Source organism: Arachis duranensis, chromosome 5 (genome assembly GCF_000817695.3).
Source record: "Arachis duranensis cultivar V14167 chromosome 5, aradu.V14167.gnm2.J7QH, whole genome shotgun sequence".
NCBI lineage: Eukaryota > Viridiplantae > Streptophyta > Magnoliopsida > Fabales > Fabaceae > Arachis > Arachis duranensis.
Genome location: NC_029776.3, coordinates 3,917,328 through 3,934,650, shown reverse-complemented (window position 1 = coordinate 3,934,650; position 17,323 = coordinate 3,917,328). Strand labels below are relative to the sequence as shown.

General features: G+C 35.8%; 3 protein-coding genes and 1 non-coding gene across 4 annotated transcripts in view; 2 read left to right on the top strand and 2 right to left on the bottom strand.

Moving 5' to 3' along the window:
• The window catches only part of LOC107487435 (serine/threonine-protein kinase STY17), an 8,438-nt gene extending 728 nt beyond the window's left edge, over positions 1-7,710 (top strand). The window contains exons 2-16 of the mRNA XM_016108078.3: positions 79-193; positions 627-727; positions 861-968; positions 1,668-1,722; positions 2,490-2,600; positions 3,549-3,599; positions 3,894-4,048; positions 4,139-4,246; positions 4,777-4,850; positions 5,219-5,394; positions 5,836-5,931; positions 6,661-6,741; positions 6,868-6,921; positions 7,043-7,177; positions 7,266-7,710. Coding sequence (XP_015963564.1) covers positions 79-193; positions 627-727; positions 861-968; positions 1,668-1,722; positions 2,490-2,600; positions 3,549-3,599; positions 3,894-4,048; positions 4,139-4,246; positions 4,777-4,850; positions 5,219-5,394; positions 5,836-5,931; positions 6,661-6,741; positions 6,868-6,921; positions 7,043-7,177; positions 7,266-7,349 — 1,504 coding nt within the window. The 3' untranslated portion in view covers positions 7,350-7,710. The remainder of the gene's footprint in view (positions 1-78; positions 194-626; positions 728-860; positions 969-1,667; positions 1,723-2,489; positions 2,601-3,548; positions 3,600-3,893; positions 4,049-4,138; positions 4,247-4,776; positions 4,851-5,218; positions 5,395-5,835; positions 5,932-6,660; positions 6,742-6,867; positions 6,922-7,042; positions 7,178-7,265) is intronic.
• A 285-nt stretch (positions 7,711-7,995) lies between these two features.
• Positions 7,996-10,071, bottom strand: LOC107487437 (thiosulfate sulfurtransferase 16, chloroplastic-like). Its single transcript, XM_016108081.3, is given in 6 exon segments — positions 7,996-8,270; positions 8,478-8,531; positions 8,792-8,945; positions 9,341-9,451; positions 9,547-9,627; positions 9,751-10,071. Coding segments are annotated over 6 exon segments (567 nt in total). The 5' UTR covers positions 9,843-10,071; the 3' UTR covers positions 7,996-8,195.
• Positions 10,072-10,917: 846 nt separating this feature from the next.
• On the top strand, positions 10,918-13,757 carry LOC107487436 (thiol-disulfide oxidoreductase LTO1). Its single transcript, XM_016108080.3, has 6 exons — positions 10,918-11,396; positions 11,633-11,892; positions 11,993-12,105; positions 12,616-12,763; positions 13,219-13,356; positions 13,432-13,757. Exons 1-6 carry the CDS (start codon positions 11,042-11,044, stop codon positions 13,504-13,506), a joined length of 1,089 nt encoding a protein of 362 aa, XP_015963566.1. The 5' UTR covers positions 10,918-11,041; the 3' UTR covers positions 13,507-13,757.
• Positions 13,758-14,618: 861 nt separating this feature from the next.
• Positions 14,619-14,768, bottom strand: LOC127747911 (U4 spliceosomal RNA). The gene has a single exon (XR_008009858.1). It is a non-coding gene; the product is annotated as a U4 spliceosomal RNA (small nuclear RNA).
• Positions 14,769-17,323: the final 2,555 nt, after the last annotated feature.

The window sequence follows — 17,323 nt, the reverse complement described above, 5'->3', positions numbered from 1 at the left end:
TAAGTGGATTTGGCGGAGTGCTTTTTGTACGAGTATGGTGGGTTGTGGTTGGTCACTGTGATTGGTGGTACTACATAGGTATGCTTTGGATGTGAACGTGGAGAGGGCAGAGGACGTTCTTGCTCATCAGAGATTACTCAAGCTCGCTGAGGACCCCGCTAATCGACCAGCATTTCAAGTTCGCCTAGTACAGGTTTACTTTTTCTACCACACAAATTAGTGCGCTTTGATTATTTGTCTTTTAATACTTATTATTAGTACTATTAGTACTACTTCACGTTCTATCTTAGGTCAAGATTATTGTGCTGATAGTTTATTTCTAATTGATTTTTAGAGTACATGGTATTTTCGTCAAATGGTTGTTGAAATTTTTTCCTGCTATTATACTGAGAATTCAGTATTCTAAAGGGTGTCGAGGATGTTGGAAAGTGGTTATTACTTATTTATTTGGTTGACTATATTGTTTTTTGCTGTAGACTTCATTTATAAATGCCACCTCTAACCTTAGATTGACGTAAAATTTGGAACTCGATTCAGTTATCTTTTTATTAAGTTCTTAAAAGTAAGTCAAGACTCCAGAGTATTACTATATCCTGACCTATTCGTGTATATTATCTTTATTGCAGGTATATCCTTTTGGTGGTGCCAATAATGTTGATTCCATGCACTCAGATCCTTCTGAGAAAGAAGATGCACAAAGTTCTCTTAACCATTCATTTAAGCAGGGGTATGTCTCATGCACTTAGATCATGTGTATGGCTCATACACATGAATTTTTTCAGTTTTTTATTTATTTCCTATAGTTATTCCGTGATCTCATTTTTCTAATCCCATTTCTCTTGTCTCTCTTTGGCAAAAAGAGTTCATCCCCCGCCTACTTTTGGTTCATCCTCTAATCTTGAAGCTCTTGCACTTCAAAATGTTGAACATGGGGGCAGTCCGATGGGTGTGATGCCATATATTCAGCGGTACGCATTATAGCTGAATCATTATTTTGGACTATTTTTCTTGTAATTTTATTGCAGCTGGATTCATCTTTTTTCTTTTGCTTAAATTAATATTGTTCAAATCTATGAAGTACCATCTAACATCAAGTAGAAACACGCATTCCATGTTGAGGTTGATATAGAGACTGAGAAAAAAGTATGATAGACCTTGAAGATAATATTTTCCAAGTGCAAAAATCTCTTGGTCTTGTAATTAAGGAATTATGTCCTCAGTTGGGTGCTAGAGTTATTTTGTCCTTCCATATTAAATTTCTTAGGGTTTGTTTGCCACTTGAGATTTTTAAGCCCTCTCTTGTTATCAAGTTTAAAAATAAATTGGAAGGATGCGTTTGGAGGATTTACTATATATTCTTACAATTTTATCATTTACTAGAATATTACGTATGAAAAGGTAAATGGTAATACGATAAATTTATTAGTAATAAAAAGGTTATTCAAACTTAAATCTCATAAAACTTCCCACTAAGGGGGAACTTAAAAATGATGAGTTTGGAGGATTTTGAAGGGCATCCAAAACTCTCGTCTCCTGAATAATAAAACTCGTGAACACACCTTTAAGATTGAACGTACATCCATGTTCTTATATACTTATAGTCGTAGTTAATGTGTTAGTATCTAAATTTCTAACCAGTGCTAATTCTTCCATTTACTAAATTTTAGGCCCATGCACGAGATCACTTTTTCAACAGTTGACAAGCCTAAACTGCTTAGTCAGGTAGTTAATTCTTTTTCTATCTTTAATTTTCTTATACTTTTGTTTTATAAATTGTGCTTTTAAATTGTCGTGTGACATACAATTTTCATTTAGTTTATGTTCCACTGAATTATTTGGCTTCCAACATGGCAACAGGCAATATCTTCTGCTTTACTGGGAAGTTAATTTAGTTAGAGAGCTGTTTGCAAGGCAATCCAAGAAATAATCCTAGTTTGTGATTGCCTCTTGCATCAATTATAGATTTACTTCTTTCCATGTGCTTTTGCTGTTGTGAAACGTAGGCATTTTAAACTATTGATTGAAGGTTTTTCATAAGTTGTATAAGAATGATCCTTTGAGAGTTGTTGCAAGTTGTAATTTTCTGATAGCCCTGTTATTCACTTTTCACACAGATTGGATTGAAAATTTATAAACATAACGGCATACATGTATGAGAAAGCCATGCAAGATCAATGCGATAATATTGTCAGCAGTTACTATTTATTTGGATCCATAAATTTATACTTTGACTAGTATACATACACTCCTGTATATGTATAATGTGTAAATTTTGCAGAGGGGTAAGTTATTTGTATTCAAATTTAATTGTCTGGATCTAACAATGGAGAGATCATCATTATTTTTAACTGGGAAGATGACTGCATTCTTGTTCATTTCACAAACTCTTAGGTTTCATCAGTTATTCATTTCACATGGATCACAATATGTGGAGAGATTGAACAATTGCTTGTTATGTAATGCCTCTCACTTTTTGCTATGTATTTCAGTTAACCTCAATTCTTGGTGAGCTTGGACTGAACATTCAGGAAGCTCATGCCTTTTCAACCTCTGATGGGTTTTCTCTGGATGTCTTTGTTGTTGAGGGATGGCCTAATGAGGTACGGTGAACTTGTCTGAGCAATGAGCTGGTACATTCCTGTAGTCTGTAGATAATATAGAATTGCTTATGCTATCTTGATAGCAATTCTTTTTATATGGATACAAATACATCAACACAATGGTTTCTTACAAATTTAGGTGCATTTTATTGCATTTCAAAGCCATATCTGAAATGTTTCAAACAAAATTTCTGCAGAAGTGGAAATTTAATCTCCAGCAGTTCAACACTGCATGCTCTGTTGAGTTGCCCTTTTTTAATTGGTACATACCTAATACAAGGACTAGATCCAAAATATCAGTATGACCTAGACAATGGGCGGCTATATCTCATGTAATATTATTGACCCACCTTGATTAAAAAGTTATGCGACTCAAGTTTTTTTGTATGTAACATTAATTTCATGATCTATAATTATTCCTTGTCCATTCAAATCGTTATAACTGGCAGAGTACATGTAATTTGATTTCCTTGATATATACATCATGATGTCTGTTATAACTTGTTTTCAAGCATTCTCCTTTGCTTCTCTGAAAGTTGTGGAGACATTGTTTATTTGTCTTGCATGCATGTGTTAATCTACATTAACAAGCATTAGAAAAATATAAAATTTCACGAGTATGTCTCTTATCTCTGACAGAATTTACTTCTTCCTGTTTCAAGTTTACTTTAATCTCCTTGGTAGAGTAGTTTTTGTGTTTTGGAAATTCTCTATACAAGCTTCATTGGTTGGTTTCAGCAAGGTAACACAGTTGCTTTTGAAACTAGTATTAGTGGAAAGTATGAAGACTCTTTTGTCAACATTGAATATGACATTACATATTGTAGATTTCCCTGATCTTTCATCAATCCTAAATCTGAATACAAATTGCTTCTTGTGTTTTCTATATATTTTTGGTAAGATAACAGCTTAAATTTATTGTCCCTTTCTTTACTTCTGGACCATTAGGAAACTGAGGAGCTTAAAGGTGTTCTGGAAAGGGAAATTTTGAAGGTTAAGGTACAATCTCTCTTTTACGTGTTTCACAAGAGCAAGCTTTAGAGTGTTCAGGAAAGATATCTTAGAGTCCTTGCTATAGTGGCACTTATATTCAATAGTGAATACTAAGAAGAGAAGACGTGATTACTATATTTTGACTTGAGAAATAGCTAATAGTTGTTTGGACTACCATTGATCAAGGAGCAACATCTGTTGAAATTAGTTGTTTAGTTTGCATATTAGTATTCTTTTTTGTATTAATATTGATATAATTACATTGACTTTCACATCAAGTAACAACATATGTCAAAACAGGGCATACTTTCTGGTGCCAGTGAACATTACCAAGCAAGGATGGAACCATCCCCACATTGCATAGAAATACCATCGGATGGAGCTGATGTATGGGAAATTGATCCCAACCAGCTCAAATATGAAAACAAAGTGGGCTCTGGATCATTTGGTGACTTGTGAGTTATACATGTTTTAAATATTTTTTAACTCTACATAGTTCCCTTGGTAATGGATCTCTTTAACCTTTTTTTCTTGTGCATCCATAGGTACAGGGGTACATATTGCAGTCAGGATGTGGCTATCAAAGTTCTTAAGCCTGAACGCATAAGTACAGATATGTTGAGGGAGTTTGCACAGGAAGTTTATATCATGAGGTTTGTTTGCATAAATGACTGATTCATAGAGCAATGGCTGAGATTGTTTCTCATCTTTGTTACACTCTACAACCTTGCATATATACTTTTTAGTTGATAATGGAAAAGGGGAGGGTCTTTGTTATTTGAGAAAACTATCTGACTCGATTAAAATATGTTATTATCTTAATAAAAAATAATGGCTCATTTTTTTATGATATTAATTACTCCTTTCATTTCAATAATATCTATGAAGTTTAAAACATGTAGTTGTAGATTAACTATCAATTTCCAATATACTAATATAAACTTAATTAGTTTTACCAATATCTCCTTTAATTTAATTGCTATAATTAGATAACCACTAATTACAATTTTATACATCATCAAGATCTGTTTACTTTTCTTATGTGGTTTTTAATTTTTGACAGTTATTTTCCATCATGACAATTTCATTTTTTTCTATAAAACATCGTCTTTTAATCCTCTGTAGTTTGTAATAGTATTCTGAGCAAACCACTCTTTCTTTATAAAGACTTGCCTTGTTGCAGGAAAATTCGACACAAAAATGTTGTTCAGTTCATCGGCGCATGTACTCGGCCACCAAATCTTTGCATAGTTACGGGTAAATGGGAGAACCCTGAGAATCTATTAATGTAATAAATTTATGATTTTATATTGCTATGGTTGGTGCTTTGAGAATTTGTAGTTCATATTTAAGTTGCAGAAATAATCTCTCTGCTTTTGGCAGTAAGGTTGCTTACATATACCTTCTGTATCCTGCAATTTTCAAAGCCTTTGTGACAAGGCCACTTTTCACTCAAGTAGCTTGTTTATATTAGATTTGTTTTAGTTTTAGAATCTCTATAATATCTCTGGTTATGTATTTATGATGTTTCATGTATTTGATTTCTAAGATGGTTTGGTTGCCTTATTCAGTCTCCATATAATTGAAATTTGATGCTTATGTGCTTATGTTTATGCCTTTATCAGAGTTTATGTCTAGAGGAAGCTTATATGACTTTCTGCACAAACAAAGGGGTGTATTTAAGCTCCCATCTTTACTAAAAGTAGCGATTGATGTTTCCAAGGGAATGAACTATTTGCACCAAAATAATATAATTCACAGAGATCTCAAGACTGCCAATCTTCTGATGGATGAAAATGAAGTAAGAGGATTCAATGAATGTGCACATTGATACTGCTTTTTTGCATTTCAAATGCTATTGGTGCATGCTTTGCTGCTTGCCGTGTTCAACATTTGTCTTGAAATTTACATTTTAGTATATTCTATGCCACATTCTTGCGCTTGTAATTCCCTGTTGGAAGTGATGTATCTATGCTGGATATGATGCTACTATTCCTGTGTGTATTATGTCATGATTGTTTCGTTTTGTATTGCTGTGTATGTCTTTGGCCATGTTCACAATGGACTTAAAGTGTATGACATCATGAACCATCGGTGGTAGTTGGGGTGTTGCTGCACCATACAGTAAAATATGAACTTATGCACTCAGAAACAGAACTTTTTCTAGAAGAACAAGCGCATCTCCAAACCATGTCATTTTATATATAGTTATGTACTCAAATATTATATCTTTCTTCAACAGGTGGTCAAGGTTGCTGATTTTGGGGTTGCAAGAGTGCAAACTCAATCGGGAGTGATGACTGCCGAAACTGGAACATACCGCTGGATGGCTCCTGAGGTATGGATTTTCTTTGATTTGTGATTGGTTGCTGATATTCATGATTGTGGAACTAGAATGTACGGTTGATATTTTAGGTACATACTAGGTTTTGATCGGTTAAAAAGTAGAAAATATGGACTTGTGTGAATATGAGAATAGTTGAATTCTATGTAGATTTTTTCTCTCTATACTGAACCAAATCCTTGCATTTTGAGTTCCGAAATTCAATTGAAACAGAAAAGGAGTTAGATACAATGTAGAAGTGGGTCTAATATTTGGGACATGGATCAGAGAGATGCACGAAAACTATAAAAGAAACCATTTAAACTTAAGAGATTTATATTTCATGATATGACACTATGGCTTAGCTTAATCTGTCTAATCAATTCCACCTTGGGGAACGTGGCTTATTTCTATTAATATGGACCTTTGCTAGGTTATTAGGTGTTTTAAGTTGCAAGTTTTGCTACAGTATCTTATCTTGAATTTTAGATTTTTGAAAATAAAAATAAGAATAGGTGAATTCGAGCCACTGTATTTTTATGCCTTGGCTATATTACCAAGTGTTAATGCGGTGATGTCATTCCTTAGCTTGATGCCTATTTCAAACTTGTCTGTGATGATTCGAACTGAAAAGTTGTTGCTTGCAAGATCATCATATTTTGCTTTATTTCATTATTTTATTTTAAATTTAGGTGTAAAATGGTACATTAGGTAACTTTCAATTGATTTGACTTTTACTTGAAGGTCATTGAACACAAACCATATGACCAGAAGGCAGATGTTTTTAGTTTTGGAATAGCTCTTTGGGAGCTTTTAACGGGAGAAGTGAGTAATTTTGTGCCAGGCAGTGGTCCTTGCTGCTTTAACTTCCATTAGTTTTTCGTCTCAATCCTTGATATTACCTTTCTATTATTTTCTCATTGTATATTCTACCTTTTTTCTTTTAATCAGCTACCATACTCTTACTTGACCCCATTGCAAGCAGCAGTTGGTGTGGTGCAGAAGGTTTGTTCTGTTCTCTTTGCCAATAATTTTGTCGTAAACATTTTGGTACTCTTATTTATGCAAGATAATTCTTTTGGTAGACTTATGCATGACAATTCTGTGTGGTTTAAATTGCTCTTAGGGCCTACGGCCTACAATCCCCAAAAATACACATCCAAGACTTTCTGAATTGCTCCAGCGGTGCTGGCAGCAAGATCCATTGCTGAGACCGGATTTCTCTGAAATTAAAGAAATTCTTCAGCAGATAGCAAAAGAGGTAAAAAAAAATATTAACTGCAATTTACAAAACTCTCACTTAGTTTGACCTATAAGCTCTAAATTTGACATTGTAATGTTTCTTTCAGGTCAATGAAGATAAAGATCGACACAAAGAAAAGTCATCCCATTCCCACGGCTTTCTCTCATCACTAAGACGTGGCCATAACTGATATTTCGAAACTATCTAAGAGGTGATCATAGGAAAGCTCCTTGTACAGTAACCTGACCAAAGATCAAATGAGTTGATTATTTCTACACCCGAAAGATTGTGTATTGTATTGCCTCAATTTCTTACACGATACGCCCCTCTTTTGTGCACCTAAACTATTCTTATTTGTATGTGAATAGGATGGGTGCAAGAGCGGTAGAAATCGAAAATTCATGGCATCTTGTAATGTTAAATTCTTGCACTTTTTTTAATAGGAAAGGTGACAAGGTGCAATATTGCAAAACCCATTTGAGTAGTAGAAAGCAGAAAACATTGGACCTTGATATGCTTAAGGCTTACAATAAATAGTCACTTGTTATTTATCCTCGTTTCTTCTGGAACTGCTAACTTGAAATCTGTCGTTCGTTATAGTCGGACTTAAAACAACCGCAGAACTGTTAAAATTTCCCTGATACTCTAATAACTGAATCCGTTGAAACTTGACCTCTAAAAAAGAAAGTGACCAAGGCCCAGTTACTCTAACATATTCCTTCTGATCGATAATGAAGACTAATATCAGTCGGGACGACAGCAACGTGGGTAAAAGGTGAATACAGAGTAAAACCAATTTCCCTTTTTTAATTTGCTGATGCAATCTCTTATCAATGTAAAGATGGGACGGGATAAGCGCTTTTTATTCAGCAAACTAAATAAACATTTCTAGGGTCAACAAAATATACAGAGTGCATATAATTTTGTGTACTTTTCCCATTTATGTATTTCTTTTTGGGCAGTATGCAAGTTGCTGCTACTGCCTTACGACTCGAATTTTATTGTATATATACAGCTGCAGCTCCTACATGACACATCACAGTTCTGTTGGAAGGTTATTTTGGGTCCAAGCCGCATAACCACCAGCTATATCCGTTACTCCGGTGAACCCCTATAAGATTAAAGATATCTTTGTCAGAAATCACAAAAAGCCTTGCATAAACTTTTATTATGACGAGATATTCTTATCAAGCTGTAACATTATTTTTTCTGCACTCTGAATGTATTTTAACAAACTAGCATATGCTTGTTTTGGACTCCAAGCAAGAATGGCAATTGCCAAGATGTTAAGAAAAGGCATTGAATAAGGAAATCTTACAGCGGCTAATAAGTCAGTAGCAGCCATCATGGACCTTTTACCGAGCTGACACCCCTGTCAACCAAAATTATGTACATCAGCTTCAGCAATCACAATTGGCCATATCCCTGAATACACACACGTAGCAAAAAATACAATAACAATAGTAGTGTTAGTTTTACTTTTACACCATTTGTAAAAGCTTTTCACTATTTGGTATTTGGAATCCTATATGTGAGAAAAATTCTAAAGTAGTAAACTGATGGTCTTCCCATGTAAACAATATAAAGAGTATAATAAAAACATCTCAAATTATGATGATTGCAGAGGTATACATAACATAATAACGAGAACTTGTTCTTAGTCTCTGATTAAGAACTTGATTAGTATAATTGAGATGTGAGATATATAGAACCTGATCCAACTCTGAACATGTAAGGTATGTTAATTGCGCCAGGAGCATGTCCTGCATGGAACTCTTCTGGAGTCCTATGAACACAAAAACACAAGGACTATGGTGTGAGATACATACATCATTGTTTCTCACATGATGTCTTCTTTCCAACCCAATACACAATGATCCCGCGTTAAAGTAGGGCTAAAAGGGTGCATCCAAAGGATATAATGCAAATGTGTTTAGTATTGACACATATATTCAACAGTTTGATCAAGTATGTCAAATTATTTCTAACATGCAAGAAGTTACTATGTATGTACGTATTTCAAAAATGTTATTGGTATACTAAAATTAGTCATTAATGTATTTCTATATAAACATATATGTGATTTAATTTATTTTTAATATATATTTATATTTCAAAATATATTTTATACTAATAATGACTGATTTTGATGTCTACCTAAAATAATTCGATTATTATTACCTGACATCCAAATAGCGATGGCCAGCAAGAAGAAGCTCGTGTGCTACACGCACCGGCACCGAGGTTGGAACTCCAACAGCTTCTAAGCTCCCACTCAAACCAGCTTCCCTCCTTCAATTCAATAAATCAATTAATCATCATCACCATAATCATTTCATACAATTCACAACATGCTAGTAGCTTATTAGCTCTAATTCTTTACTTACCGAAATGGAAACTTGGGTTCAACAAGAATCCTTCTACTACTATATCCCTTTTGATAATTGATGGCCACTATAGATGAAGGCCTGCATGTAATAAAGTACGATATAACAAACTTTCAACTTTCTAGTTGAAGAAATTAAATAGCAAAATATATAGCTCTAGATATATACGGTAATTAATTATGTACGTGTTTTGATTAGAGGCACCTGCTGGTTGTGTGGTAAGCATTAAGGAGGGAAGGACGTGAAGATAAACATGCGCCGGAGACATCAAATGAGGTTGCTATCACTGATTTCATGGTGGATGCTGATGATGATGATGATCTGAGGTATGTAGTTGTTGCGGCTAATATATGTAATGTGCTATAAGCAATGTTTTATTGTGCTATATTTTCCAAGGAACCAGAAACAGAAAAAGATCATAAAAAGGATAAACACAATATATGTGTCAGTGGAGTAGGGGATAGATATACCATTGCAGGTTTGTTACGATCAGTTCAAGAAATTAAATTTTAAAGTAATTAAATAATTTTATTGTTAATAAAGGATTTTTCTTTGCAGAGATGGGCTATTATTGGATAGAGATGGGCTACCGCACCATCACCTTAGGTTGAGTGTATTTTCATTTTTCAAATTACTGTTCCATAATATATGCAACATATTAAACAAACAGGAACATGTATCAAATTAAATAACCGGTCTAAAAATCATTGAATAGCTAAACTAAAAAAGAGTGCCGATTAAACTAATTAAACTAAAAAAGAATTATTATTTTATATTTTTTATAGTATAAAAGAACAATTTTTTACGATATAGTATTCATCTTTTATGTTGGTAAAGTTTTTTACCTGAGAAAAAAATATTATTTAGTCCCAAAAATAAAAAGATATGTAGTGATAGGCATTAGGCAATGATTGACTTATTTAGTTTGTTATTTCTCTTTTCATATAAATGCAAAAAAAATTCCTCAAAAACTAAATCAAAGCTGTGTCAATTTCTTGTGTATAAATATCCAATCATACATTTAATAATAATAATAATAAAAATGGATAACGTAGTGTCAGATTACACGTAATGGCACGTAGTTTCGGTACAGGGATAAGCCCAGCAAGCAGCTGTCCAATAAAATCAAAACACGTGTGGGACCCACCGTCCACCACTTCCTCAAGTCTTGGTATCTTGGATAAGTCTCCACCTCACAAAGCCCATCTCTTTTTTGTGAGAGAGAAGCAAACACGTGGCTTCACCACAACTCAAATGGGCCCAGATATTTTAATACTCAAGCCCAAATACTATCCTCCAACATGGGCCCAATAAAACGAAAGACATTTTATGTAATCACAGGCCCAATATTAAGCCCAATTAACACCAACCACCACTGCACCCAGCAAATTTGTTTGACTTTTTCGTTGACTCCCATTCAGTGGAATATGGTAGATGAGCTTATCGAGGAAGAAGGTGAGTTGGTTAGCTTAAGCTACTAGAAGCTTCCACCACCATGGCCACTTTCACCTTCTCCATGTCCCTATCGTCTTTTCGTTCCTTTGTGCCCATTTGGCACCACCGTGCTCCCAACCACCGGAGCTTGGGCCTCTTCGACGTCACGCAGCGTATGAGGTTGCCGCCGCCTCTCAAATGCTCCGCCGCAGAACCCGACCAGGAAACCAAGGTTCCCGCCACTTCCTCCGGCTCCGGCGAATGGACTCATAAGCTGACCGCGGGGATCGCCGGGATCGGCTTCCTTGAAACCTCGTACCTTACCTACCTGAAGCTCACCGGTTCCGAAGCATTTTGCCCTATCGGTGGTTCTCCCTGCGGCGACATACTCAACAGTGATTACGCGCTTATTTTCGGTATTTTTTTTCTTTGCCTTCTCTTGAATAAGTTGCAACTATTCGATGGTGCTTGCAATTGAACTGTTCTATGATTTGATTCCGTTAGGGTTTTGGCTTGATGTGTGTGTTTGCCATATTGTTGTTCTATGTGTGTTCTTTTTGGTCTCTGGATTTTGTGGTGTGAAGGGTATTATTTGCAGGCAATGTGTTTGAAAGAATGTGTGAGTGACATTTTTCTGTTTTGTGTTTGATAGGTGTTCCTCTTCCTTTGGTTGGGATGGTGGCGTATGGCTTGGTTGCGGCGCTTGGTCTGCAATTGGCCACAAAGAAGATGTTGCCTTTTGGGATTGGCAGGTCCAGTGCCCAGCTCATGGTGTTGGGAACCACTACCTCCATGGCAGCTGCTAGTGCCTATTTCTTGTTCATTCTCAGCACAAAATTCTCTGGGTCGACTTGCTCGTATTGTTTGCTTTCGGCATTCTTGTCTTTCAGCTTGTTCTTCACCGCAGTAAAGGTTTAATTGTGTTCAAGTCTTCATTGTTGATTTTGGTGGTTGTTTTTTCATGTTGTTGCCTAATTCGTTTTGCTATTTTTCTTTGGAATTTCTGCTATAGGACATTGGATTGCAAGAGACCAATAAACAAGTGGGCATGCAGTTGCTTATTGCTAGCTTGGTGATTCTCACTCTGAACACCTCCTATAATAATTCTATATCTGCCTCCTCAAGGTGAGTTTTTCTTTTTTGCGCAAATCTCTATTTTCATTTTCTCAGGTCCAAGAAACTAAGGCAATAATCTAGTTTCCAATTGTCATTTTCTTTTGTAATTTTTAGGCCAATATTTACTTATTTAATATAACCTTTTCCACGCTTCCTATACAAAACTTCACTTTCTACTCATGGATATACATGTTTTTGTTTAATGACATACAAGGAACGTGTTTGAGCCAATATGGAGCATTTTGCATGATCTTCATTACGTTAGCCTGTGACTGTTACATCACAATGTGTTATTAGTATTGTTCTACTAAAATGTGCAATGTGTGACATGGTTGACGTATTGACTTGGTGGATAATATTCTGATTTAATTTTCACCTAAAGCATAAACTTACTTTTCAAGGAAACATCTGCTTGAAATAGATGTATCGTTTATCTGTTTATGCAATTGGAGATGAAACCAATGTAAAATTTTACACTTGTAACTTACAATTTGAATCTCAATTTTTCTGTTCTAACAGCCTGGCTGAAATGGAATTGCCATATTATGCAACTGAGATAAAAAATCCGTCAAGCCCCTTTTCACTCTCTCTAGCAAAGCATTTGCACTCAATAGGAGCTAAAATGTATGGAGCCTTCTGGTGTTCACACTGCTTAGAACAAAAAGAGGTATGTGGTCTTCTATAATTTCCTTCATTGTTTTAAACCACGCTAAGAAAATTAATCATCATTAATTTTATGGATTTCTCTATGCAGCAAATTGTTGTCAATTCTAGTGATAATTGAGTTACCTGTCATCAAGCTTGGATTGATTATCAAAATCTAACTGCTAGTGCAAGTTTATATAAAGAATTCAATTCACATGGATATGGCATCTTATTGTGAATGTCTTTACCGTGATTGAGACATGCTTGTTATTACATATATATACCTTTCTGTTTGTCATTATTTCTTTGTTATATGTATATGTTATGACGAGCAGATCCCATTACATGCATAATGATACTGTCCACGAACAAGACGCACCACAAGCCTTCCATGCATGCAGTTTATTTGTCTTATATGCCTTAAATTATAATGATCCTAATTGTCACGGGCTCATTCACTTTAACCCTCCATGACAGATGTTTGGTCGTGAGGCAGTGAAGGAGTTGGATATTGTGGAATGCTATCCTGAAGGGTTTCGGCCTGGAACTGTGATGAACAAAGCATGTGTGGATGCCAAAGTTGATGGTTTCCCCATGTGGGTTATTAACGGTCAGGTAGGTTGTGAATTATAACTGTCTCTGATTTATCCATATTTATTGATTTCTCATCATTTTTGTCATTTCTTGTAGGTTGTGAGTGGTGAGGTAGAATTATCTGAGTTGGCACGAGTCTCCGGCTATAATGGATCCGCTCAACCTAGCTAGGGTTTGAACTTCGGAACTAACAGATATCACATTGTAGAAGCACATATATTGTACAGCTTATAGACGAGTTTGTTTGTCCTTTTTTAGACCTATTCCTCCCTGTTGTTCTATGATGCCAAGTAAGAATGTATCTTATGTTTTTTTTTTCCCCCCTTGCCCTAGTTGAATGTTTTGTACACATTAGGGGTCGGAATCAACCTTGAGTAATGTCACCCATTTGTTTCCTAATAGAATAAATCGTAGTTCTTGTAGATTAGAAGTATGTATGTATGTGTATAAACGGCCAGCGCAAAAAGCACAAAAGCTAAGTAAAAAACATTAAATGCGTAGTTTCTGATTTACAGTCTGAATAGAAGCATTGGCGGCATCGGAGAAATTAGATCAACGAGCTTGTGTGAGAAATATTTGGAATGGAATAAAAAAATTTGTAAGTTTTGGAGTTATTTTCTAAAATCTAAATTTCATCATTGCGTGTTTCACAAGAATGGCTTTTACAAGGCCACTCCAATACTTATATCGTCAATTGGACATGGACGATTGGACGTCACCTTCCCAGTTCCCCCAACTACTAAAATTTACCAATCACTCGTGAATTGATTAACATTTAACAGTTAATTATGGAGAAAGCTATTTAAATTTAACTGATATTATATTCCGGGGTCAAGAGTTCAAATATATTCATTTGAAAATGACGGTAATATCTTCACTCAGTGGGTTGAAAATCAACAAAAATCAACCATTAATATAATATTCGAATATAAAAATTGAACAACACATTTTTATGTACAAAATCCATATTAAACTATAAATATTAAACAACATATTTAGATATATTTATAGTTCAATATTTATATTCGAGTATATATTAGTAGTTGATTTTATACAAATCAAAATTGCATTCTCCGAAAAATTGGGATTAAATATTCGAGTATATATTAGTAGTTGATTTTATACAAATCAAAATTGCATTCTCCGAAAAATTGGAATAATCCCAGACTGATTTAAATAATTATTCTATTTATACACTTGATATAAAAATAAATTGACAATAACTGATATCTAATTTCTTTAATTATTAATTTATTAATAAAAAAATTTAACTAGAATTGTAGGACTTTACCCGAAGGGAGCCCTTCCAGAAATTCTCGAAGGCCTAGGGTTGACCTAGGCCTAAGAGGGGATTTGGAAATAGTTTTCAACCAGCAATAGACGCGCCTCGGTTAGAACCTCACTAGCTGCGTCATTGCCCCAAGCGCAAAGATAGGTTCTGCTTCTCCCTTCCCTCTGATTTTATAGGCATTCTTACCTCACATCATTCATAATCCCACCGATGTAAGACTTCTCTGCTACACTGCTCATTGTTCTATTCTCCTCTCTCTAACATCTATGGCAGAGTCTCCACGTCTCAATTCCCAATTATTCAATGACTCTCTCGGGATGCTGATTCCACCTTCCAAGCTAAACATCATTCAATGAGATTATTGTTTGGATAATCAATAAAAAAAAAATCATTTTACCCCATATTTTATGTAATGCCAAGATAGTTATTGAATAGCATATAATCCACAAAACAAGTGTATCATATAATCCACAAAAAAAAAAAGTAACTGCTGTTGTCTGTGATAAAATTTATGACCTGACACTAATTGCACTACTAATAAGTTTCGTATGAATAATCTAGGAGGAATCATGATATGTTTTGTTTCTCGAAATTTGGACTGAACTGACATTGCATCGCACATCAGTATATAGGAGTAATTGTTCATCCATCCTGGTGAACATTCAGGTACACCTCTGATTTCGTTAGTGCTTAATAACAACGTAAGAATTATAATTCTTGGTCAAGAATGATGTGGATGGCGTTAAAATCGAAAAACAAGCTTGCTTGGTAACAAGATCGATATAGGTTAGTAATGCTTTCATGTTTATGTTCATGACTTCATGTAGTGTGTGAGCACAAATTTACGGAACTCATTTTGCGAACATTAAATTTATGATTGTTGTGAAATAAAATTTTTGGGAAACAGAAAAATTAGTTCAACGTAGTTTAAAATTATTATATTTTATATTTTTTAATTATTACTAAAATAATTAAATAATATTAAGGGCAAATGACTATAATAAGTCGAGGAGCATAATTTTACACAAATCAGCCAAACCAAAAACTAGTTCATGAATCCATCAATGCACATTACTATATAGTTCGAACCCACCTCATTCGAATCACTTTTCCACTCTCATACCCCACCAAATCCCAGAGAAAACGACCCAGATTCGCTCCGACAAAGGCTCGAGCAGGATATTTAGACAATGAGAGACGATCCAGAAAGACTATATCGTTTGGATGGAGTGGCTTATATAGCCGGGGTCATCAACGACAAGGTTGGTAGTTACAGTTTTTTTTTAGTGGTTTATTTTAATGGTTTTGCATGTGGGTTATGTTAGTGGTTTTGCCTGGGTTTATTTTAGTGATTTTGTTTGCGGTTTTGTTGGTGGTTTATGTTAATAGTTTATGTTAGTGGTTTTGCAAATGGTTTTGTTAGTGGTTTTGAATATGGTTTATGTTAGTGGTTTATTTTAGTGGTGTTGTTTGTGGTTTTGTTTGTGGTTTATGTTAGTGGCTTATGTTAGATTGTTAGTGGTGTTGCAAGTGGTTTTGCAAGCGATTTTGTTAGTGGTTTTGCATGTGGTTTATGTTAGTGGTTTGGCTTGTGATTTTGTTGGTGGTTTATGTTAGTGGTTTTGTTAGTAGTTTCGGGAGTGGTGTATGTAAGTGGTTTATGCTAGTGGTTTTAGGCCTGTTCGGATCTGCCTCGTCCATAGTAGTCTGTATCCTAGTGGACTTAGGACGTCCTTCACTTGCACGCCTCTTGTTGGGGTCTGGTATCACTGTCGGCCCATCGTACGGTGGCCAGAAACCCTCGGAAATGGGCGGTGTGAACCCCATCCGGTACACACTGAACACGGAGCTAAGACGATACACCTGGTGGACATACGGCTCCCAAGTAAGCCGTGAATAGGCATAGTATGCCAGGGCATGAGGACATGGAAAATGAAGTGCCTGAAAGTTTCTACAGTCACAAGTCTGAGACCCGAGTGACACCCTGTAGCTACCAAGTGAGAAAGAACCAGTAGGAGTCGTCTCCGAGATGGTGAACTCCGAGTTATTTCTGTCGTACAAAGTCACCGTGAAGCACTTCGCCGTCTTCAAATTGGCCTCTATACACTTCACTAGATGTTGACTGAACTGTTGTTCGGTTTCCAGCTGGGTCTCAGCCTCTCTCCCCTTGCGAACAAAAAGTTGAGCCAACCTCCCGTAAATTGCCTTTACCAACGAGCACACAGGGAGATTCCTGACCCCCTTCAGGATTGAGTTAACACACTCGGAGATATTTGTCGTCATGTGACCAACTCTCCGACCCTCATCCTGATGCTGAGTCCACAATGAATACTCGATCCGGTTCACCCACTCACACATGGCAGAGTCTTCAGACCGCAGAATATCAAACCAGTAATCAAATTTCACCTCAATCTTAGCGTAGGCTGCATTCACAAGAAGCCTCCTTGCGTCCTTGCCCTTGAAGGTCAGAGCAAAATTTACTGTCACATGTCGAATACAGAATGCACGGTAAGCACTGGAGGTAGTCATCCTCCGTCCGGAGCCTCAAGCGCAGCCTTGATGCCGTTATGCCTATCTGATATAACCAGCAGACTCGGTTGCGGGGTCACGTGCTGACGGAGGTGGGAGAGAAAGAAGAACCAAGACTCAGCATTCTCACCCTCAACCAGTGCAAATGCTACAGGCAGAATGTTGGAG